Genomic DNA, 25,086 nt, shown 5'->3' on the forward strand with positions numbered 1-25,086 from the left:
GCTTATTTGGTGTCAAATTGTATGATTGATGTAGTTTGAAAAGGGTCAAGTATTACCCTCTGCAATTTGCAAGATACATATTCGCCTTTAATGATGTTATAATAGTAACAAATACAATTTAACTTTATAGTTAACTCCATTACAATTATTTATTTTCCTTTTTGATAAATTTTATTTATGAACTTTTTTTGAGTAAATATTTAGTAAACTGCGACAATTAAAACTGTTTCATTGGTTGCTTGTTTGGTATAAATCTGTTTTTTTTTCTCTAGAGAGTGGAGTATTATAATGTAATTACAATGTGTTTGGTTTTTAGTTATAGATTTATTTTCTTTGCTATTTTATTGCCATCATTTCATCTCTTTGATATTACTAACGATTTTCTCTATCTTTTATTGAAACAAAATCTTAAATGGATTGTACAAAATTTAGAAACAAATGTAATGGAGGTTTCAGCTTGAGAAGTTACGTTTACTACTTACAAACTCGAAATCCTACTTCAGAATGTTCATTAAACTCATTAGATTGATTAAATTCAAACTACCTTGCGTAAATATCTTTTGTTTTATTCTAATAAACATTCCTGTCATTCTAAAACATAGTTTTCTAAGTCAAATGTTAATACTAAACTAAACAAAGAACGCCTTAAATAACCCCACCCACCTTAGACCCCTTTCTTACCAGCACCCACTTAAAATATTCCCTATTAATCAATTTTATTTTGCTTTATTCATCATAACTTTCTAAAGAATTCCTTTCATGACAACCTATTTATTAAAATACATTTTCACTTAACTACTTTATCCAATCCTTGACATTAAATTACAGTAGAAATTACATTCCCTTTTGTAGATTAATATTGATAACTTTTATTATTAAATTAATTCCTTGTTTAACTGTTATGATGATTGTAACATCTTCACCGGAATACTTACAGTAGCTCCTTTAAGCTTGTACACTGTGAGGAGTAAGACAAGATGGCCGCCAACTCTTCATTAGTTAGTCTCCTGTCGATGTCATTGATCCGCAGCTTCTGGAGAGAACTCAGGATAGAGAGAGAGGGACCAGACTGAAGGATTAGGTTCAGACCAGACTCATCAACTCTAGGAGAGTAGGAATATACACCGACACAGGAGATAGGAATCTATAATGAAAGCATAGCGTTACTGATAAATAGAGTAGATAGAGACAAATATATTGGGTTTGGTTAAGATTATAATAATTATTATGATTCTTGATTATAAACGATAAAATAACGATCTAAAAATAAAGGCAAGTTAAAGCGATAAACTATGACATTTAGGTCATGTTTATCTGTAAAAGGGAATAAGTTAATGGAACGGTAATAAGGATTTTTTGTTTAAGGGGAGACAAGTATTAACATAAATAATTAGATTAGATTAGAGGAAAATAAAGTGGTAATGTAGGAGAAAAGGATCAGTTTCATTTTTTCACGATTAAAAAACTTACTAAAGGTTTTATAACTAGTAAGGTTTAATAAAATAAGAATGTGAGGCTACATATTGTATTTATTAGTTCTCAAATCTGAATGACGGGTTGAGAATTTTATAATAAAATTGGTAATCAAGAATTGAGATTATTCTATCATTTGAAGAAAAATATTGAGCAAACATATTTTTTTTTTATTTACAACTTTCAGAAGGAAAATGTAATTTACTGTTATAGGAATCATAAAACGGAAACTTCTACTCTAACTAATACCAGGTTTTTATGAAGTTTAAGGAGATTTGGAAGAATTATATTTGAATCAATAGGTTGTTTCTTATAATTAAAATGCATTTAGAGAAGCAGATGTACGGTAAATCAAATTCAAGTTTCAAGAGAGAAGGTTGATGAGGCTTAAACTCAAAATGTAGTACACAAATTATTTCATTATTGATCCAAATCCGACTATTCTGCTTTAATTATAATTATTTCTAATTACTACGATTTGTTTAAATGATAATGTCCATCTTTGTTTAGTTATTATTTCATTCCTAAGTTACGGTGTGAGTGTGACATAACCTCTAGTGGATTTTTTTTCCAAATGTAGCTTTGTTCTTTCTTTGTGTTTGTAGATATTCCTAAATTGGGTATTGCTTATTATCTTAACTTTCGAAACTTTATCGTTTCTTCCAATAAGGTAGTACCATCCGCTTTTTAAGTTTTTATTGCAAATAATGTTGTAATCTAGAAACACTTCATATCCTTGAGAGTTTAATTATACTATTTGATTATTACTTTTCAATTAAATCAGGTTAATTGGATCTTCATTGAAATATCTATCGGAATATTTACCGTTAGAGCTACGGCTCTTGCGAACTTCTGCTATTGAGTGTTGCAGCAGGGTAAAATTAAGTGGCGCACTTTCAATTTCAAACCATTATACTTTTCAAACATCATGTGGATATTAGTCTGTTGGCTTGGAAATGACGTACAGTTTTTATAATTATGAGGGTAAAATTTAGACAAAACCAGCTGTGAGTAGAAAAACACGATCTAGTTGCTGCTGGAAAGACATGAACGAAAGATTCCTTTCAATAACTTTGTATTGCATTTGATCATTATTAAACTTAATTGGAAAACTGTTTTATATAGAGGCTCAAAGCTCTGGGCTCTATACAGAATTTAAAAAAACTATATATCACATTAAAGGATTGGTTCAGTTGTAATACATGTTTATGTTACATGAAAGAGGACAATAAAAGAAACACAATTGTGAGAAAAAAACTGTTCAAATCTCTTTTTTCGGTTAAAGAGATATTCAAGTGTAAAGTTTTATCATTTTGTGTAGAAACTGCTAAAATCTGACAAGCTGTGATGTCACATCCTCACATTCTTGAAAAGTCTTTGTTTTTTATCAAAATATTTTGTGAGATTTCATAACTTTCAACCAAAAGATATGTCAGGAGATCTCATATTTGTCAAAGAAAGTATTTGAAATTAAACATTTGAAGAATTTTGGATTATATTATTTTCAAATGTGTTGAAAAATGTAAATAATTTTTCAAGAAATATATTCACAAATGTTAAGAAAGTGAGGATGTGACATCGCACCCTCACAGTTAGTATTTCTACACCAGTCGTTTTCAAAGAAATTTTGATATCTTCAAAGTGTCATATCTCCTTAACAAAGCACGCTATCATGGTAGTTTCTTCACTGTCTTTCTTTTTGTCTTTTTGTGCTCTTTCATACAAAATAGACATGTCAAACACCTGAACCAATCCTTTAAGTGTCAGGTATATTGGCAGGAGTTAGGTTAAAAACTAATAATCAGTTATTAAACAACATTATTCAGTCAGCCTACTCGGTTGCAAGCTGCAAGCTTCTCACATGGCTCAAATGTCCGACCTGGTAGATTTAGTACGTTAGGTGATTGCAATGATAATTGTGGAATGTTATAGATTGACTTGTATTCACGATAAGGCTATATCATGTACGAGTAAAATCGAGTTGAACCATTTTCTGTGATTAAAATTTTTTGAAGGGATAACAAAGTTCCAAAGTTTGTCTATGGACACTTTTTGTTAGCTAGAATGAAGTAATTGTTTTCGAAGTAAAGGTTAGGCATCAACTCACCCAGAATGCTAATCGCTGGTTTTATTCTTCGCTTAATTTAAGATCCGTAAAGAAGACTCAGTGTCTCCATTGTATTTTATTTTACTCCTATATATTTGAGATATGCTTTAATTTTGATTTTTTAGATAATCAGACAACAACTATAGGCCAAGATTTGTATTATTAATAAGTTATATTTGCCAAGCATGTCCTCTTGCTAAAAGTAGTAATTCTAGCTTTTCTCGGGTGATGTTTGAGATTTTTAAAATAGTCTAACTGTATTACTAATCTAATCTATAGCATACCTAAGTTTGGCATGGCCTTTGTACACATCCTAGCCTATGCCTCTATACCATACCGTCAAATTATCTCTCTGATTAATAATTACTGTTTTAACTATTCACAGCGGTTCCTCTCCATTAAACAATCCATCTTAATAACCACTCAACAAGTCAATGGTAACAAACAACCTCCACGAATATACTACGTACTCTGCAACTCCACTGATATAACACTTAACCATTTATTGTCAGTGATACTGATATATGCTAGATGTGAACAGGTATTCAATAGTATGAGTCACCGATATTCATACATACAGGCGTTTTCCAGCTGATCGCGGATGATGTTTGAGATTTGTAACAGACATTTTGGCGCCAATAGATATAAATGTACGTAACGTTATACATGCCCGGTGGAAACAGACAGTTTAAAAACTGACGTCGATTGGGTATGTAGCAAGGAAGAGGTCGAGGAAGTAAATAATACAACACAACCTATATCAAGTAGATCAATCTATCATTGACATTTCTCCCTAAGCGGTAGGGTGTAAGTCCCCGTGCACAACCCACACCTCCCCCACCACCAGTTAAAATTTGGCAAAAAAGCATTTTATGTACTCATTCACCCACCTTATCATCTGTTAATGGGTGCATACACAAACAATTAACACAAAAGTTTGAATACCGTCTGTTTCAAATGATTTGAAAGAGTACATGTTAATGAATATTAAAACCTACATGGAATAACATAAATTGAACATTTTTGTTCCGTCATACACATATAGCAGACAAAACGTGTCTGTGTCCCGTTAAATTTTTGTTTTTACAAATAATCACTTGATCGACTATGTCGACATTTCACCAATACTTGTAATAGTCAATTCATTTAGCGCCCCCCCCCCGCCCTTTTCTCCCTTTTTACTTATTACCATCCTTATCAAGAAAAGTTTATTTTTTGATATAAAATAGTTGAAATTTGTATAAGAAAGAAATCTTGATTTCAATAAATGCAATGGCAATTTCGAGAGAAACGTACAAGTTTGAGATAAAACGCTAACATTTTTAGTTGAGAAGTCGAAATTTTAATAGTTTAAATTTGAAACAAAAAGAAATCGACATTTTACATGAAGGGAATTAAAGAGGTTGACATCGATCGAAGAGATTTTAAATTTTAGAAAAAATTAGTTTAATGTTGAGAATTTCGGTTATATTACAGATTGCAATTTTAAGACAAATTTTATTTTCAAGAAAAGGGTTTCAAATTTAAAAAAAAGGTTGAAATTCCCAGAAATATTCAAAACTTTCGGAATAAAGTAATTACAATTTTGATATGAAAATTTTGAAATTTTTCAGTGTTCCATGTGGGTCACAATAATGACAAAATGTGTATTGTTTGCTTAATTGGGATGCCTCCTGACCACTTCCCAAACCCATTCAATTTTTGCTCCCTTCCTACGCCAATCAAGTGATTTGTCACATGTCTACATAGATATAGGGGAAGGTTGAAGAACATATAGGAGGAGGTAAATCTTGTTGCTAATTTGTGTATATTTCTGATTAAGTGCATAAGCGATAAGTTTGCCTCTCTAATCCTGAAAACGGATCAACTCTCCTGTATGGTTTGGTACCCAGTAATGTGCAGGCGCGTATCCAGGATTTTCTAACCCGGGGGGCGCGCATTACTATCTAAGCGGAGCGCCACCATCGGTTGGCGCGCAGCGTACAAGAAAATTTCTGGTTTTGATACCCCCCCCCCCCCAGATCACCGGAAACGGCACTTTTCGGGCTTGAAATGACCAACCAGATGTACACTTTTTGCCTGAGAACCAAGTATTTCCTAATAGTTTTTTTTTTCCATCCATAACCTTTTTGAATATTGTCAACCCGGCACACATCATGTTCGACCTGATCGCATGTCCTGTGGGTCTTTGCTTTTGTAGGTGATTCTACGTCGCCGCCCACAATACCCGTCAGCCCCACTTTTCAAGGTTTTAAGCCCCAAATTTGTTCAGAACTTGAAAATTCACATTTCTCGTGAATAAACTCACTTCAAAACATACCCATAATGTTGTACAAAATTTTATCTATGGACAACCAATATAGAAAAACTTCCTTCAACCCCTTACTGACCGGTCAAAATTGCACGAGTAGAGGGAAGTGTGATGCAGAATGTTGGTCAGAAATTTTCTAAAATTCAGACACAGTTAATTTATTGGTGTACAAATATTAAACCTCTTATAACGGCTATTATAAAACTTGGTTGAAGGAAATGAAAAAAATAGCAGATATTTCCTTCAACCGAACACTACACACATAGGCGCAGGAGGCGCGGTGGCAGTGGCGGAGCTAGGGGTATTGGTCAGGAGGGGCGAGAATGGTCTGTAGGGGCGCTTTCGACACTATCTAAGCGGAGCGCCACCACTGGTTGGCGCGTAGCGCTCAGACAATTTTTGAGTAAAGATACTCCCTAGATCGCCGGAAATGACCCTTTCAGGGCCTGGCTAATTTGCAGATAAACGAAGAATAGGGTGTCATCGCCAAATTACACCAACAAAATGTGAGAAATGTCAATAAGTAGATGAGAGCGCAATAAAAAAGTCAATAATCGCGAATAAGTAAAAAGTGGTAAAGAGCTGAAAAAGGCGCCAGCAGTCCATTTGAGTCCGTCAGGGGGGCATTCCCCTCCCCCCTGACCGTATGGACGCTCCGCCACTGCGCGGCGGGGGTGCAGCCCCTAATTCGCCATTACTAATGTAAAAGAAACTTTTGACATAATTGGACCTCCATGCTTTTTATACATCTACATGAGACATGTCATTGTTTACATTAGCATCCCGCGGTATACTGCGCAATTTTAACGGACCGTACGGTACATGATGGCATGCGATGTAATAACCGATGCTTGCTTATATGATATTGACATTGACACGTTGAAAGCGCGCTTTGCGCGCGAAAATTTTTGGTTATTTTTTCAGGCAAGTCGGACAGTTTTGAGGATTTTCATCCTGGAACGCCATTTTCACGCTCACTGATATGATGTGATATCTGCTGTTTGCTTTACAAATTCGAACAGGCGCGTAGCGAGGAATTTGCCAAGGGAGGGGCGAAGCCTGTAGGCAAATTATCTAAGCGTAGCGCCACCATAGGTTGTCGCGAAGCGTACAAGAAAATGTTGGCAGAAAATGCCTCCCAGATCGCTGGAAATGGCACTACCCAGGACCATTTGTTAGCGCGAAGCGTACAAGCAAATTTTGGCCGAAAATGTCTCCCAGATCGCTGGAAATGACACTTCCCAGGCCTTGTAAGTTGCATCTAAGCACTTTCTATTTTGAAATTACTTAGCGATATCATTTAAAAAAATGCTGAATGGGGGGGGCGGTCGCCCCCATCCCAAAATGCGTCATGTTCCCCGACGACACGGTCGAGTTCGAGACCAGCCACATTTGGTTTCATAGCACAATTCTACACACGCGTTATGATAGACCATATATAGTATATATATAGATCATTAGTGAGAGAGGAAAATGGAAACGTCAAAAAAATGGAGTTGTCGGTGTAAGGGGTGGGTGAGGCACACTTTTACGAAATCATTGATCCGTCACTGGCTACCCTTCAGCGCTGTAATGATGTCACTGTTCCTCTTTCTCTTCCCGGTGTCTTCGCGTTTTTCTTTTACTCCCTCCTTTTCTCCTTCTTCTCTCTTTCTTCTTTTTCTTTTCCCTTCCTTCCTCTCCTCCTCTTTTTCCCCTCTTTTTTCCTTTTTTCTTCTCTTTTTTTTCTCTCCTCTTTTTCTTACCCGGGGGGCGCGCGCCCCCAACGCCCCCCCCCCTGGATACGCACCTGATGTGGGTTCACATTCCAAAATTCTCCCGATCAATTTAGGAAGGGGAATGAACCTTTATGGTCAGACTACAGGTGGCGAAAGTTCTGATGGTGTTGCTGTGGAGTCGTTGAATGCAATTCCATGTAGGGAGTTATGGGGTCCTCCGACTGATGCGTAGTTAGACTGTAATATCTGTCTAAACTTAAGGTTGTGCTAAAACATACTAGTGTGAAGTTTGAAAACTGAACTGACCGATGTTAAAATCACTATTGCGGTCGAAGGGTCGTTAATGAGTGGTCATCATGGAGATTCGGGACCATTCAGACCAATGATATATTTTTCGCACATGTAATTTTGTTTGCGACATCAAAAATTCCGAGAGGGAGGGCGACTGGGTGCCCAACGCCCCCCCCCCCCCCACCCCCGTAGCTACACCACTGCATAATCATAAACGTGACGAAAGCCGATCGGTACTTTTAAGGCCTAGCTATGCTGAAACTGGTGGAAGACACTACACATATTGAGATCAACAGCCAATCCAGACGAAAGCTCGTGAACTCACTGCCAAACTAAGACCGTTTTACACAATTATTTCGCACTGGTCATAGTAAAAAATCTAACTAGACGAACTGCTAAGTTTCATAAACGCTGCCTGGTCACAGCGAAACTACATTCAACATGAAATAAATAGAACCAATGAACTACAAAGAGAACGTACACCTTTAAGAGGCAAAGCAAGTCTTCGGAGCAGCAGGTTGAAGCTAATGCAAATATGTTTGAGTTTACAGTTTTAAGTTTTTAATTCTACGGATTCCCATAAGCTCAATTCCAATTGCCAATAGCCCCCTATTCGTATGAGGCGTAACGCAAATTATACCTGATAGGCTGGTCGGTGGGAGATACGGTAGCTTATAAAACAAGGTTTCCACAATTTGGCGTCTGGTGACTCAAAATGACCTTTGACCTCAATAAAGTCTTGTAGTGACCGTATAACAAGTACATATCAAATATGAGATTCGTCCATCATCCCCTTCCTGAGTTATCGTGCTTACACGGTTTTCACAATTTGACCTGTAGTGACCCACGTGGACGTGGACCTCTATCAAAAACAATAAGGATCTTGAACTCATGTAGTACTTCTTCAACACAAAAAAAACGAGACTGATCCAAGCTTTTCTTCTGGTGATATCGTGTTTGCAAGGTTTACCCAATTTGACCCCTGGTGACCCCAATGACTTTTGACCTCCACAATAAACTAGAAGCGTTTGCTCCTAACTGTTGTTCTCCTACTCACAATATATGAGATTGGTCCAAGCTTATATCCTTGAGATATTGTGTTAACAAGCAAGGCGTCAACCCCCACCCCCCCCCCCACAAACACACATACATACACACACACTCTCCGCCTGCATAAATACATAGGTTATGATTGTTATCGAAACCCAAACTGAAACCAAAACTGAGGGAGTAACAATGAATGAAATTGCAGCAGCACGTGGACTTTTAATGTTGTTTTGTCATGAGTGTGTGGCATAACAAGAGTGTCATATGCAAATGAGAAAGCTTCATCTAATGAAATTACAGCAGCACTGTGGACTTGGAGTGTTGATATGTCATGTGTGTATGGCATGACAACAGTGTTATATGCAAATGAGGAAAGTTTCATCCCATAAAATTGCAACACCCATGAAAACGCAGAATGTCACACACGTGACCCAACATTGTCACACACGTGTCCCTCCAATTAGAAAACCATGGCAGTAAAACTTTTTAAAGTAATTCCTATAGAATATCAACATCAGTGCTGATCTGTGGTCATTACTAGAGTCAACATTTGCTCTGCAAAAAAATGCATACTATGGAATGAAAAATCAGAATGTCACACACGTGACCCACCAATGTCACCCACGTGACCGGATTTTGTTAGTTTATGTAGTTTTATGCAAATTTTAAGAATTGAAAAATTTAGGAGAAATGTCTTGTTACAATGGAAACACATGAGAACTTAGGTTTATCCAGTCCTGTTAGAAACTGAGGAATTGGCCAATGTTTTATTTCACGTCACACACGTGACCGACCTTTATATGACCTCTGCCAGCACATGAATGTTCTGATTTTGGCTAAGCTATAAGGTTTTGCAAAAGAGTCCCCTAGTGCATACTTAAGTTCTAAATTCAACCCAACTTTCTTTACGTGAAAGTAGTAACTTAGTGGTAAAGTCCAGATCTCCCCATTTTTCCGTCACACGTGACCGAGAATTGCCCAACATATGTTAATGAATGCGTTACCCTGCAATGTGTAAAATTGTACTTTCTTAATCGGTGTACCAGTTTCGGCTCATTCATTATTTATAGAAGAACTGCCCAATTATTGTTTTGATCACCACATTGTAAATTATCGGTATTCGACCATGCATTGGTATTAATGATAACTAATGTTACATAATGTTAATGGGGTAACTTTAACGATTTAACAATTTCTTCCAACATATACGGCTTGCTGTTCCAATTTCAATTCAATCATTCGAAGCAATTATATTTTATTTAAAGTCTTGGAAGACTAGCTTTGTATTCTTAACGGAAGAATCTGAAATTCCAAAACTTTAACACACGAACAATGGGACCCCTCAGTGGCGTAAGAAGATACTTTTGAGTAGGGGGGGGGGGGGCTGAAGACTGATGGCCGGCCTGGGGGAGGGGTCTAAGGAGAGGGGGTGTCCCCCTCCCCTTTGGAATTTTTTTGCATTTCCAGGTGGCCTCAAATGCAATTTGGTGCAATATAGTACACTTTAACCCACCCACTCCATTTTGTATATCATTTTGCATTTTCACCTGGCCTTAGATTTAATTTGGTGCTCCAAATTAGTTTTTTTTTTCTCATTTGGAAATGAAAAGGGGTTTTCTGACTTGCGAAGCGGAGGGGGGGGGGGGGGCGGAATGATACTTCCGCCCCTCCATGTTTTTCACTGGAATTGGAAGATTGACCATTTATCTGAAAAAATAGGGGAATTTCCCTCGTAGCAATGGAAAACGACTTGACCAAGTCTCATTGTCAAAATCTAAATAAGCCAACGTCACAGTGTAAAAAGCGTTTGGAGAAAGGTTGTATGGTTGTACTTCACTGTTTGTTTGACATGATTCCCTGAAGCTACTGTACTGGCTTACTAATATGAAGTGCAATATATTCCAGATGGTGAACATGATACCGAAAGAAACAGACGGAGTATATTGCAATTGTCTAAGAAGAAATCCCACGTATCGGTTGAGTTCCTTTCATAACATTAGGCTATGCACGTACAAGGACAGGCTCACACTGTCATATGCCATCATAACGTTCAACGTTTTGACTTAAGTCTTCTCTAGTCATATAAGCTAAGTGCAGCCTAATTCAGGCCTAGTCCAATGATTTTATTTACAATATTAAATAGTCCGCAATGCCAGCATAAAGCATAATGCTCAGCACAATGTAGGACTAGCTGAAGTATGGTGATGCTTGCTTGTTAGTTGGTTACAAGTTGACGAGGAGGTTTTCCTTTTTTCAAATAATTTGATCATAATATTAATTTATTGAAGATGTGTTCTTTATTTGCGAGATCATCCAACTGTCTGGAAGGTTTTAGATTAATTTAGTCATGAAAACCTACCCTCAAAGTACTCTGTAGTTGTTTCCTCTCCTGGGATATTGTGGATTTAAGTGCTAACCTGCCAGTGAGTAAAGGTCAAATGAAGCGCAAGGTTTTCCAGAGATTGAGATTCAATATCATATGCAAGCATTATTGTAGTTTGTGTCACCCAAAAAAATGCACTACTTTAAACCATCCATACTGGTCCAAGACAACCCATTCTTGGAACATATCCATAATTCTCAGGGTTTGTGCTGGTAATGCTCAGTTCCTACTGAAGTATCTTCAGCTTCAATATCACAAATCAAATAGCCTATATGCACTTTTACATAATTAACTTACTAAAAGTGTAGGGGTCTTTATAGCTAGCATGTGAAGTTGATTGCCCACAAAGATTGCTGTAGTGTCACATTGCTATATGAATGCAAAAGTTCCTAAGAAAAAGTTCAGAAACCAAACACTGTAATACTGTATATTCACTACATTAAAAGATCATTGGATCAAAGTAACTGCTACCATGGTTTTTTCTTTGTTGTGAGTATCCTTTTGTTTCTGAAGCCTTCTGAAATATCTGAATAACTAATTTTATTTCATGTTAGTGTTTCACTTTTGATTTAGAAGTCACTGAGGCTCAAACGGCTCCATGATGTAATAGTTCAATCGTAGGAAGAAACCCTCTAGTGAACACGAAGACGGAGACTGTACTAGAGATCAGCACCTATGAACCTAATAAACTTTTTTTAGCATCCTACACTTCTTGATGCACAGAGTTCCATAGGAATGGTAAGAATGAAGGAATCTGGTTGTTGTGACTTTATACACCAAAACTGCTGACTACCGCCAGCAACAGCAAACGGTGAAAGCTTGTCGCCCTCCCTCTGGAATTTTGGGTGTCAAAAAAAAGACATATGCCAAAAATATATCATTGGTCTGAATGGTCTCGAATCTCCATGACGACCACTCTGAAACGACCCTTCGACCGCAAACGGCAGTAGGCTATAGTTGCTAAAAAACCTGACGTGACATAGCGCATAGGCCGAGAAGACATCTTCAGTAGTCGCACTGTACTGAAAACGCATGTTAACGAAATTCGAATTATATAATTCCTGCTCCAATAAGTACAGGCGCGTAGCCAGGGGGGGGGGGGCAAAGGGGAACCCACCCCCCATGAGCATATTTTTTTGTACGTTTTCATGATATTGCTAGTAATATCAAAATAGAAAATGCTTAGATGCAACTTGCAAGGCCTGGGAAGTGCCATTTCCAGCGATCTGGGAGACGTTTTCGGCCAACAAATGTGTGAACGCTTCACCCCAACTCATGGTGGCGCTACGCCGAGGTAGTTTTCAATGCCGAATCTACGGCTCTGATAATTTGCCTACAGGTTCGCCCCTCACTTGCCAAATTCCTCGCTACGCGCCTGAATAAATACTAATACAAACAGCCAATCAGAATCATGTAGCCAGTGCGCATTAACTGATCAAACAAGTTAGTGAGCTTTACTGTACCCTTATAGAAAGGTAGTTTCCAGGTACTGGAATGTCAAAGATTACAGTATGTTAAAAGGTAAAAAATGCTGACATCATAGGGGTTCCTCACATCATAGCTCACGTCATTGCCTCGATACTCTGCTACATTTTCAATCAGGTTTTCACTTCTTGGACGTACCCTGATGCTGTTTTAAAACCGGTAAAAAACCAAATTTTCAAGATAGGAGACAATACTATCGCTGAGAACTACAAGCCAATCAGTTTATCACCCTAATAATATTCCAGACGCAATCTTTGATGTCAATTAGTTTGGTCATTTCAGTTTGTTGCTTGACTGAAAGCCTAGTCAATCTTTCCTTATTTTCTACGCGCAAGTTGCAGATTTGGCGAAAAATGTCAATGCCGGTGTCAAACTCACAAAAGATATGTCATGATATTTCAAAGTAACTAATCAGACTGTTTTTTTTTTCTATTTCACTAAACTATTTGATGACCATATCAAGACATGGGATCTCAAAATAAAGGATGTTGATAAAACTTTAGAGCAGCTTACAAGGCCTGGGAAATGTCTTTTCCAACGATCTAGGAGGCCTTTTTAGCTAAAAATACAGTTTAGTTAAAATAAACACATTTAGAGGGCATTCAAATATATACAAGCACTGGTATACATTAGGGTGGTGAGCACTTGCCCCCCCCCCCTCTCCCATAGGCTCCACTTGGGCTGCAAAATCACTATCAGAGAACATTAAATATCTGAAAATTGAAAATGTCTCAGCTAAGGTCCCCAGGGACTCCCACCAGGGCTAGATCTATACTTCATAGATTTTACATGTGTCCCTCTAACATGTATTTACATGCTTTATACTTATAGTCAGGCTCACTATGTTCAGAATTATAATCGTGTTGGAATTTTTGGGAGATTTGCTAATCTATACATTTTTGGAAACTGTTTAGTGTAAGCAATCAGAAAACCAATATTTACTATTTGCTGGACGCATATATGGCGGCCATCTTGGATTTTCAAAATGGCCGCGTTAAAAATGGGTGTTTCTCAATATCTCAACATCTAGGGGACCCAAAGTCCTGATTTTTACGGCTAAACCTGTATTTGTAGGGGCAAGGAATCTAGTGGTACCAAGTACAATAAGCTAAACGTAACCACAAGGCGGTCATCTTGGACTTTCAAAATGGCCACCTCAAGAATGGGCGTTTCTCAGTATCTCAACTTCTAGGTGACATAAAGTCCTGGTTTTAACGACTAAACGAGCTTCGAGCTCAACTCGCCCTACCACTTATTTTGAAGCCATTTAAATTATCTAGGTCTTAGTATATTTTAGGCAGCCATAGGGGCCCCAAATTTGGAAATTTGGAAACCAGGATGCATCATCACAACGATGTTGTATTGAATTGTACCCAAAGGCCCAGTTGGAGAAGCACTGAACAAATGTTCTTTGCTATGGACCGAATCAAGTACAAGCGACTCTGGCCCCGATACATCGTATACATGTATGACCTGAGAATCAACCACCCCAAAACCTGGAAGGAACTGGAAGTTGGCAACATATCCGTCACCAAGAACGAGATCCCGTTCGTATCTGTTGGAGCAGACCACGCATGCGAGCATCTCCAACAGCGCCAACGCCAGACAGAGGTTCTTCATGGCTGCACCAGAAATGTCGTGCCTGTCAAAGGAGTTCAAAGTCAGTTTGATGCGGAAGTTGACAAGGCCACAGAGCACCATGACCTTGGACCAAGTGCAGTCAAGAGGGAGCATGACGCAATTGAAAAAATCAAGGCTGCGATCCTGAGTCATGGTAATCCATTTGCCACTGAAGGTGACCAGCTGCACAAACTGATCATTCATGCCTACATTCCAGACGAGTACGTGCCACAGATCCTGAACATTGACGCCACTGGGCAGAAGTTGTATGAAGGGTACGTGTCAGAGCGAATCAATGGGGACGTCAGCCTGTGGGCACTAGTGAAGAAACAGAACAACAAGATGTACATGTACATGACCTTAGTGAATGTTTCAATGCCAGACTGATGTCTCTGAAAAGAGACTGTGATGAGATTATTCTGCTGTTTGATACTTACAAGGCTGACTCCATGAAGAGTACCACAAGAGAGAAACGGAGACAAGGGAAGGATCCGGTCCAATATCAGATCAGATATGACACCAGCATCAAACACATCCCGTTGAGCCGGTTCCTTTCCCATGACAAGACAAAGGCAGATCTGACTGAGTATCTGGCAGCAAGAACCATGGAGTACAACTAAGACTCGTCCAAGTTGGTCATCACATCGGCCTCAAGACATACCAGAAGCATCAGATAGCTGCTTTTTGAGGACAACAACCACGAAGAGGCGGACACACTGCTGATCCACCAGGCAGTGTTGGCATCACAGCGCAACCCACCTGATGCAGAGTAAGTGGTCTTCTCCCCAGACACAGATGTCCTGGTGCTGGTAAAAGCCAATTATGCCCTGCTGCGAGGCTACCTAAAAGCAGGCGGAGAAGTCTTCAAGGCTTAACAGATGCATTTGGATGCTACTAAAGTCACCGACGACCTGCTCTCTACGTTGGCTACATTCTTCTCTGCTGCATACACCCCAAGGGACATCCAGATTGCGAGCATCCCCGAGCTGCGATGGCATCTGTTCTGCAAGCATATGGCAGAAAGTGACAATCTGCCTTCTACCCCCGGTGCTCTCAAGCAGCACATCCTCCGAATCCAGATGCAGGCCACAGTATGGGTTCAGGCAAGCGTTGCTCAGCAGCAGTTCCTGGATCCTCTGAAGCACGGCTTCTACAAGGGCACAACTGGTCAGGTCAAGCCAGACACTACTGAGGTGCTCACAGCCCCTAAGACCATCATCAAGATGTTGAGATGCCAGTGCAGAGCCGACTGTTCTACAGCTCGATGTTCTTGCAGGTCCAATAACCTATCGTGTACAGACCTCTGTCAGTGCGGCACTCAGTGTCAGAATGATGAGGACTCTAGGAATGACATATTGTTGGCCAGTGACAGTGATGATGATGAGTGAGAGTACTAGCTGAAGATCATGATGATGGTCCTTGCCCTTGAAGTTTAATAATAAACAATTATCATCGTCGGAAGTGAAATCTCTGGCTCAGTGATTCAGATCATCTACTAGCATCTACATCTGTTAATATGTTTAGCCTATTGTACTTGGTGCCACTGGATTCCTCACCCCTAAAAATATAGGATTAGCCCTATAAATCATGACTGTAGGTCACCTAGATGCCGAAATATTGGGAAGCATTCATATTTACGGTGGCCATTTTGAAAATCCAAGATGACCGCCTTGTGGTTGCGTTTAGATTATTGTACTTGGAACCACTAGATTCCTTGCCCCTACAAATGTAGGTTTAGCCGTTAAAATCAGGACTCTGGGTCCCCTAGATGTTGAGATATTGAGAAACACCCATTTTTAAAGCGGCCATTTTGAAAATCCAAGATGGCCGCCATATATGGGTCCGGCAAATGGTAAACATTGGTTTTCTGATTGCTTACACTAAACAGTTTTCAAAAATGTATAGATTAGCAAATCTCCAAAAATTCCAACGAAATATCATAATGAGCCTGACTATTAGTACAAGAGGACATAAGGTAGAAGATATGTTACAGGGCTCTTCTGAAGCCCCCAGCACCCGGCTAGGGCTCAGCTATATATATTGCACAGAGTAAAATCAGATTAAGTATTTCTATTACTGACATGCCCTCATGTGCTCAAAATTGCTAGCAGATTCCAAACACTATGTGAAAATACTGAAGATTTGGAGAGCTTTGCAGTACCCTTGTAAGTCCAGCCACTATAAACACAGTTGGAAATACTTCCTACTATTCTGAGTATGTACAGCTATGAATAAAGAATTGTCACTTATGCTTGATTAATTTTTAAACATTGCTGAGCCAGTCACTGCAGTTGGTTTCAAGAAATCTAATTGGTCTCAAAACTGATCTAACTTCACCGACTTAGTACGGTGGCTTACACAAAATATTAAGGTGTCCCAAAATTTCAAAATTTGGAATTTGCTTTCTCAATATTTGGCATTTTTATCTCAAGATTTTTACCTCAAAAGTCCAAATTTTGACATTTTCATCTCAAAACTTTTAACTCAGATTTTGAAGTTACAAGTGTCTTCATCTGCCAAATTTGTAGAACTGACCATATTGTATGGCTATTGACCAGCTGAACAGGGTACTTTATAAACCTTTGGTGATCTAAAATCTAGAAAGAGACTCCCCTGCCCCCCCCCGAGAGTGGTGTAACTAGGTCAATGTAGCCAATGCAGTCTCCAGCGGCCTGGTGCCATTAAATGAAGAAAAATGATATAAAAACACATCCACCAAAGCTGACACACTAAATTATATACAAAATTTATCTCCTGATGAGTGGAAATTCAAATGACATTCTTTCCTCAATAGGAAAGAGAGGTGCAAAATCTCACAAATTACTCAGTCAAGCTCAAACCATGCATAGTTGGGTTTGTGTGAGGTTGGACTATCTTTTTGGAGCTCTTTGATATCATTGCACCACACCTTTATTTGCCACTTCCACTAAACAATGGACAATCTGGTACAAGTTTGATGGTTTGCTGATTAATTATTTTCCTTCATCTGGATTGTATTCTCTGTGATTGTCCATGTATACAGGGTAGTTAGCCAGAGACATACACATATCTATTTCTGACCGAGATTCTCAATATGTCCTATCATTAGGACTTAAATCTCATTCACATCACTTTCTTTTCTCTTCATTAAGTTAACTTGAATTATCCTGAAGCGAGCTATTAGGGGATCACCTACTCTACCTGTAGTCACCCATTTTTGTTGGAAGTTTTCATACTGTGCTGACAAGGACAATGAAAAGTTCATCGTCTGATAATTTCTCCATGTGATGGTAATCACATAAATGGTTAGTGTAGAACAGTGATAGTAATGTTTAAACAACCTCTTGTAGATTTTTTGGGATAGCATCGCAGATCAAGCATTACTCTTTTATTTCCATTCACCCCCACTAAAACAATTTTATATAAAGGTTTACCTCATCCACTCAAAATACAACTGACAGAATTAATCCATAAAAAGGACATTAAAATTATCAGGTTCTTGCTAAATTAATCCAGTACTTGGTATGATTGTAATGAACTTGCCATGACACAATAGCTGCCTAAACACCCTCTGGTACATTTTACCATTTGCCAGACTTAAATAAAAAATGCCTTCTGAGACTCAAATGAATAAGGTCTTCTAGAACTCCTGACACTCCCAGAACAGTAAGACTAGAAGACAACGCATTGGTTTGTATGAAAGTAGTTTGGGCTATCTACAAATATGTCTTCTGTTTAGGGATTTATTTTCTTCAGGTTAAAACCAAATTCTCGAAATACAATTTATGAATATTCTATAATTGATGTGGAAGCATTAAAAAATTCAACTCGGTATGTATTGCTAAACTATGTGTTAGAGGTATTTGTAGTGTCAAACACTCCATCAAACAAAAACTTGATTAATTTAGGTAGGTCACACATGGGTCACACAACTTATGGATATCATCTTTAACTTTAATGTACTTTGTTTGTTATGATGTTTATTTACTGTAGAACAGTAGAGATGACGGTTTTTAACATTTGCTTACATATTGGAAATATGATTTGAAATATAATTGGACAGTAAAATGCAAATCAACTCCACCTTTAGTATTCATCTCAAAGGTGTCTATCATATCAGCTGAAGATTATGGTTGGGTTTGTATCTCCTTTACTGCTATGATATTTTCTCCAAACTCCTAAGATTCAGTATCACATTTTGTGAGGCTAAAGAAGCATTATTCAAATAAGGTGTACACAAAATCAGTGACTTTGAAAGCCAGGCACAGTTCCATGCACAATTGTGTCACCAGAACCACTTTTCATGTCTTTGTTTATCCTAAGATAAAATATACTATTCTTTATCACATACTTCATTTAGTTTGTATTAAAGGTTCAATGCTTGTCTCAATTTCAGATTTTTTTTTTATATTCCAATTATTTTGGTATTTGTTGAGCTGTATATTATGTTCTTTAAGTTATTTTGTAATTCAGTAATAATGTTATAAGAGAGTGTTTGGGGTAGGGGGTGGGGGCATCAGGCTGATGTCCATTGGCAAAGTTGGTAATGAAGTTACTGTAAAAGTTGTGAAAGCAAAAAGTACCAATTAGACTGTGTGCAGATCACTTTAGTATTATCCAAAGGATTGCAAGCATGTTAACAATTATAGCCTATTATTATTTGTTTATGGATACATATTATAAAACTTACTGGTTTATATATTTACGAGTGACCCGCTAACCTGTCTCCCCATAATCTTAGCACCGCATTCTACCGTGTCTAGTATGCCCTGGTTATCTTTTAACACTGTGCACCCTCAGTGACCGGTCATACCCGGTCAGTGACCTTCCTTCTCATGAGACAACTTCCCTTCCAAAGTGACTACTGGCGCGACCTCGGATGGGTGGGGGGGGTGGAGGGAAAACCCGCCACCCGCCGAGCTCGCCGAGAAGAAAATATTACGCTAACAAAGACTGCTGACGCCTCCAGGCGTGGGGTGAGCCCACCCCGACCTGTCGGGGGCCTGCTCTCCGTTACACCGTAGGCGTGCCTACCCCTAAGCTAACAGAGGCCTAATTGGAACAAGGGTACGCGGCCCATACTACCTTAGATGGTATAGAGTAACTTGGTATATCAAAATAAGGGAAACAACACTCACCGATAGACAAGGAGCCGTAGGTGAACCAGTGAATGGCTAAGTCTATCGACGAGAAGCGGGGAGTCATGAGTCAGGTCGAACGACCGCTCCCCCGTCCGGCCGTGTCCCACCTCCCTCGGGGGAGGGTGGCGAGAAATGGAGACAGGTAAGCGAGTCACTCGTAAATATATAAACCAGTCAGTTTTATAATATTTACTTCGTTCCCCGCTTACATGTCTCCCCACAACACATTAGCACCGAATGGCACTGCCTGATGGTGGGAGGCCCGACGGGTGGGACCGCCGTAGCTCGCATCACCGAGCGACCAAAGCCGAATCGGCCTGTGGCATGTCCGATAAGTAGCAGGCGACGAAGCGATCGGAGTCTTTCAAGCCGTCGCCTTGCAGATGTCCACTATCGGAAAGCCTGCAAACTGGGCTGTAGAAGCTGTGAAACCCCTGATGTTGTGAGCCCTAGATCTGCCTGGACCTGTATCCAGAGGGCGGATGGTTTCCACCAATCAGCGGGACAAGGTATCCTCCCAGGCTGCTGAGTATGGCACTCGAAGGAGGAAGAAAAGGGATGTCGAAGTACCCAAGAGATCTTGTGTGCTGTTGAGGTACCACTTCAGTGCCCTAACGGGAAACCGTAGCCTGTCCTCGGGGATCAAAGAGAAGGTCTCTGTTGATGTCTCCCGGTAGGAGAGCCCAAACGTGGTTCTTAGCGAAGAAGCAGGGGTCGAGAACTATCAGCACCCCACAAACCGTAGGACTGAAGGCGCCTTAGTCAAGGCGTGCCGTTGTTGCCTGGCGTGGAGCCGTAGAGGAAGGCGGCAATAGCCGAACGATAGTTCTTGATCGTGGATACTCCGAATCTCCGTAGGCGGAAAACGTAAGTCGCCACGGTTGTTCTCCCTCTGGCGGCCAAAGTCCTTTCTGTCTAAGGGAATACCAGAAAATATCCAGGCAACTTATTGTAGGCCCTTGCTGTCTGGGTGAGCCAGCGCCCCCTGTTTCTGGGACAACCGATGTGTTGTGTCCGGCAGGATCGCCGGCTCGGCCGCGAGGAGCTGGAGAATTTTTCCCGAACCAGGGTCAGCGGGGCCGCTATGATGGATCTGCCCCAAGAATGGCGGATCTCCCTCAGTACCTTGCTGATCATGCCAAGAGGGGGAAGATGTAAGTCTCCGGTCCGTCTCGCGACAGGGACCTGGCGCTATGTGGAAGGCCTGCGGGTGGGACCGCCTGAAAAAAGATGGGCAGCCCATTGTTGCCCTGTGTCGCAATCAGGTCTGTCAGAGGTCTGCCGAACATGTGGAAAAACCTACCGCATGTTCGTTGCGAAAGGGTCCACTCTTCGGGGTGGAGCTGTCCCCTGGGCAGAGCATCGGCCATCACATTCTCCTTTCTGGCTATCTGAGAGACTCGTAGGGCCATGCCAGATTCTGCAGCTGTGGTGAGGGTCTCCCATGCCAGACGGCACAATCTCTCTGACCTGGTGCCACCCTGTCTGTTGATGTAGCTACAGTATGTCACCACCGTCGTGTTGTCTGAGAGGATGATGGTGCCCCATACCTGGGCGCAGGAGGATTCCATAGAGCCCCCAATCCTGAGAGCGAGGCGAAAGTACATGAGACCTGATATTGTTATCTTTGGCAGAAAGAGTGTTAGAGCAGATCCTTTGCCCTGCTGACGCCACTGTGGTGTAGGAAAGCGGTTTCTTTGTATCTGCTGCCAAAGAAGTCGAGGAGAGTGGCCTGTATGTTGACCTTGTTAGCGCTTGCAGAACAGCAGCACTTGCAGCACTGCTAGCCGTACCACAGTACCGCTGATGACTCCTTCAGTTTTCAACCAGTTGCAATTACAAAACTCTGAAGAAAAGGAATGTCTTCATGATGTAGACCTAAGCTGTACCCTGTAGGGAGGTTTAATGGAGGTTCGTTCCATGATAAATCATATTAATAATAATATTGAGGATTGATAAGGCGCAGACCTAACCAATGAAAAAGATGCCAGAGGCGACTAACGATATTACCCTGGTCAACGATAACCTGTCAAACATAGAGACAAATACCTCCTGGATGGAAAAACGCAATGGAGAGAACGTGCCTTGCCCAGGGAAACAACGGAATGATCTGGCCAGGACTCAAACCTGCAAGCCTTAGATCACCAGTCCACTGCCTTCAACACTTCACCACAGTACTCTCGAAAAATGAGTACTGAATGGAAAGTTTGCTTCATCAGAATGTTAATCAATGCTACAACTGCTTCTGTTTATGTGACTCCTACAACTATATGTATGTATTTATGAATGTATTTTAGATCATCCTGCAATTAGGAACTCGCGAAGAAGCCTCATTGGCTTATCAAAGCTGCAGGCTGACCGAAGTCAGTCTGTTACATTCATATTTAACGTCCATGATTATGAATTGTCAACAAGTCTGTAACTGGACAATATACATTAATCTTGGAGTAACTCGAACCGGGGACCTTTTGATTGAAAGGCTTTAACCACTGAGCTAACTGAGCTATAGACCTACTCATCAGAAACAAACTCCCAACAGGGGCCGTGAAGATGGTGAGAGGGTGGGCTTGTAGAAATTCCACCTCATAAATCCCTGGCTGCTTAACGGAGCTTAACGGGGAGTTACTCAGCAAACACAAAAGCGTTATTAAACGTTTAGTCTAATTTTGTTATGATAACGTTATTTGTGGTGTATGAAATATGTCACCGAAAACGTTTTCGGGCTATTATTTCAAAACAATTTTCGTTAAGACATTAATATAACATTTATATAACATTAATATCTCATAGAAACGTTATGTCGACGTTTTTACAACACCACATTTAACGTAATAAACACGTATTAAATGTTATGATAACGTACCCGTTACTTCTCAACGCTCTTCATGTCGAGATGTGTCAATTTCGTTGTGTAGTAAAGGTTTACAACTTACTATTAAAACCACCTAGCGCATAGTCACGACTAGGCCACCAGGTGCTTCGAAATGCAACTCTGCTTAAAATGTCGGAACATCGAACATTATTCATGAAGCGCATACTGTGTGTTCGAAGCGTGTTAGCGCTTATAACTTTGCTGGGGTTTAATCCTACCCCTTTTCAACTTACTAACGCGTTTGTCTTGGTAATTCACCCAAGAAATAGAGAGAAAGGCTTATTCCATGGGAATCGCTCAGGTATTCGACAGCTCGTTGAAGCAAACGTTAAGATTACACGTGTCAAGCCAGGTGACTGCTTGCCCCCCCCCTCCTCTCATAACAAATGTATAGCGTTGTACATATTCCTGGCAGTTTGCCAAGGTTCTAAGAAGTTTTCGTTTTCCTGGCACTTTGCCAAGTTTCGAGAAAGTTCTCTTTCTGGCAGTTTGCCAAGGTTCTAAAGTAACAAGAATAGTCTTGCGAACCGATTTGAAACCTTTCAGTCTTGCGCATTTTAACATGTTCTGGAGGGGGATCCACAAGTTTTTTTTAAACAACAGTGTCTTAAACATAAGTAAGGTTTTGAACCTAGACATATGGCGATGAATTATAATGAGAGAGAAGCATAATTAGCGAGGAGAATATAACCCACGAATGCTCAGGAAATCTATGTCATGTCCTGGTTTCTGCTGGTACTTGTTGAAGACACATTTGGGATGTGTAGTGATTAATGGTGTAGCGAATGCAGCGTTTTTCACCAATTGATTCGAACTTGTCGTCCCAGCTCAAGCTGCTAATTCCGGGGGGAAACACTCCCCCCGATGAAGGAGACTTTTCCTCCTCCGGGAAGCGGGAGTAACCGTCCTATGTAACCCCGAAACCTAGGGGGTCAACCTCGTCGTCTAGGCCGGACGGGCTGGCCGTGGGTTGCGATCGCTCCTCGGCACCGATGTCTGTGTTCGGTGCCCGTCTTTAACCTTCCCCCTCTTAGGCTGGGGATAAGTATATCTCCGTTGGCCGTGGGAACCTCGCTCGGGCCTGCCCTCTTTTCGGATTAGGCGCTTGCCTTTACTACCCCGTTCTGGCGGCCCCGGCCGCGGCTCCGGCTAGTAGGTCTGCGGACCGGGCTTCTGCCCCTGCTACTCCATTCTGGGGGCACATCAGTCGTCGTTCTCATCGGTTCCCGGCTCCGGGCCGTGCTCTGGGATCCGGAGTGGAACCTCGGTTCCGCACTCCCTGTGAGGTCTCGCCGGACCCGGGGTCTCGCCAGACCCGGGGTCGCGTCGGACCCGGGGTCGCGTCGGATCCGGGCTCCCGGAGCCCATCTCTGTGTGCTTACCACGCCTTACCACTCTCTTCGACCCAGACATTCTGTCCGTTCCGGTCGGAATTTCTAATGGGCTTTTTATTGGCCTTGAGCCTTGCCCTTAGCTTCCCCTTTGGTCAAAAGATCCGAACGGCGTCGGGACCTTGGGATGGGCAATTTCTCCTTTTCTCTCTCTCTCGCTACTCTGGCCCTCTCTTGGCCAGTCTTCACTCCATCTCCCACCAACTTTCTCGCTTCTTCCCCACCTCTATTCTCTCCTGCAATTCCCTCCCCTCTCGGAGAACCTTAGGGGTACGGGATGAGGTCCAGTTTATCCCGGAGCTTCGAACGCTGGCTAGCCAGCCATGTGTCAAATTCTTGCCAAAGTACTGGCGTAAACAAGATTTAGACCAACAAAGGTCTCTGTGCTACAGGTCCTGCCTCTGGGGCAAGGATCCTGGCCATCCCACGCCCGATCAGGGCAGAACATCGAACAATTGACACATTTTATTAAGTGGATCCGATTATATGACTGAAAAACTCACGTTAGGAAAGACTAGAAGGAGTATTCTATTGTACGAACGTAAACTAGCCATTCGGAAGAAGCAAGGTGGGGATGTAAACTAACAGAGAGTAGAGATACGTGACAAAAAATATCGCGCCCCGCTAGGGGCTCGCGGCTTACAAAGTACGCTACAAAAGTGAAATCCCAAAACGATCCAACATCTTATAAGAAGTAAAATAAAAGATGTAAACAAAGGCGAGATACCGCCTATCCGCAAAATGCGGAACCACTACAAGGTACGCTAAAAGTGAAAACCAACACTTTCAAAATGCGACCAAGAAACGATGTTCATGAAAAGAGCAAACATCTTATAAGAAGTATAACAGATAAAGACATGTAAACAAACACGAGATACCGCTCATCCGCGCTAAATGTGAAATAGGGGCTCGTGGCTTACAAAGTACTCTGCAAAAGTGAAAACCCAACACTTAAAGAGCGAACAAGTAACGAAAATACATGAACACAATCATAACATCTTACGAGAACCCACCTATCCGCGAAAGTGCGGAGAAGGGGGAACATGGCTACAAAGTGTTCTACGAGTGAGACTCCCGACACTTAGGAAGCGAACGAGTAACGAAAATATATGGAAGTACAAGTAAATATATGGAAATACATGAAGGCAATCATGAAACAAACAAACATCTTAATCGAACCGCCTATTTCGATAGTACGGTATAGGTGACCGCGGCTTACAAGGTACGCTACAAGAGTGAAAACCAACACTTAAAAGCGTGATTAGTAA

General features: G+C 40.8%; 1 protein-coding gene across 1 annotated transcript in view; it reads right to left on the reverse strand.

Moving 5' to 3' along the window:
* Positions 1–25,086, reverse strand: part of LOC139969340 (uncharacterized) — a 79,904-nt gene that overhangs the window by 34,836 nt on the left and 19,982 nt on the right. The window contains exon 7 of the mRNA XM_071974223.1: positions 936–1,144. Within this exon, the coding sequence (XP_071830324.1) occupies positions 936–1,144 (209 nt within the window). The remainder of the gene's footprint in view (positions 1–935; positions 1,145–25,086) is intronic.

Source organism: Apostichopus japonicus, chromosome 7 (assembly GCF_037975245.1).
Source record: "Apostichopus japonicus isolate 1M-3 chromosome 7, ASM3797524v1, whole genome shotgun sequence".
Taxonomy (NCBI): domain Eukaryota; kingdom Metazoa; phylum Echinodermata; class Holothuroidea; order Aspidochirotida; family Stichopodidae; genus Apostichopus; species Apostichopus japonicus.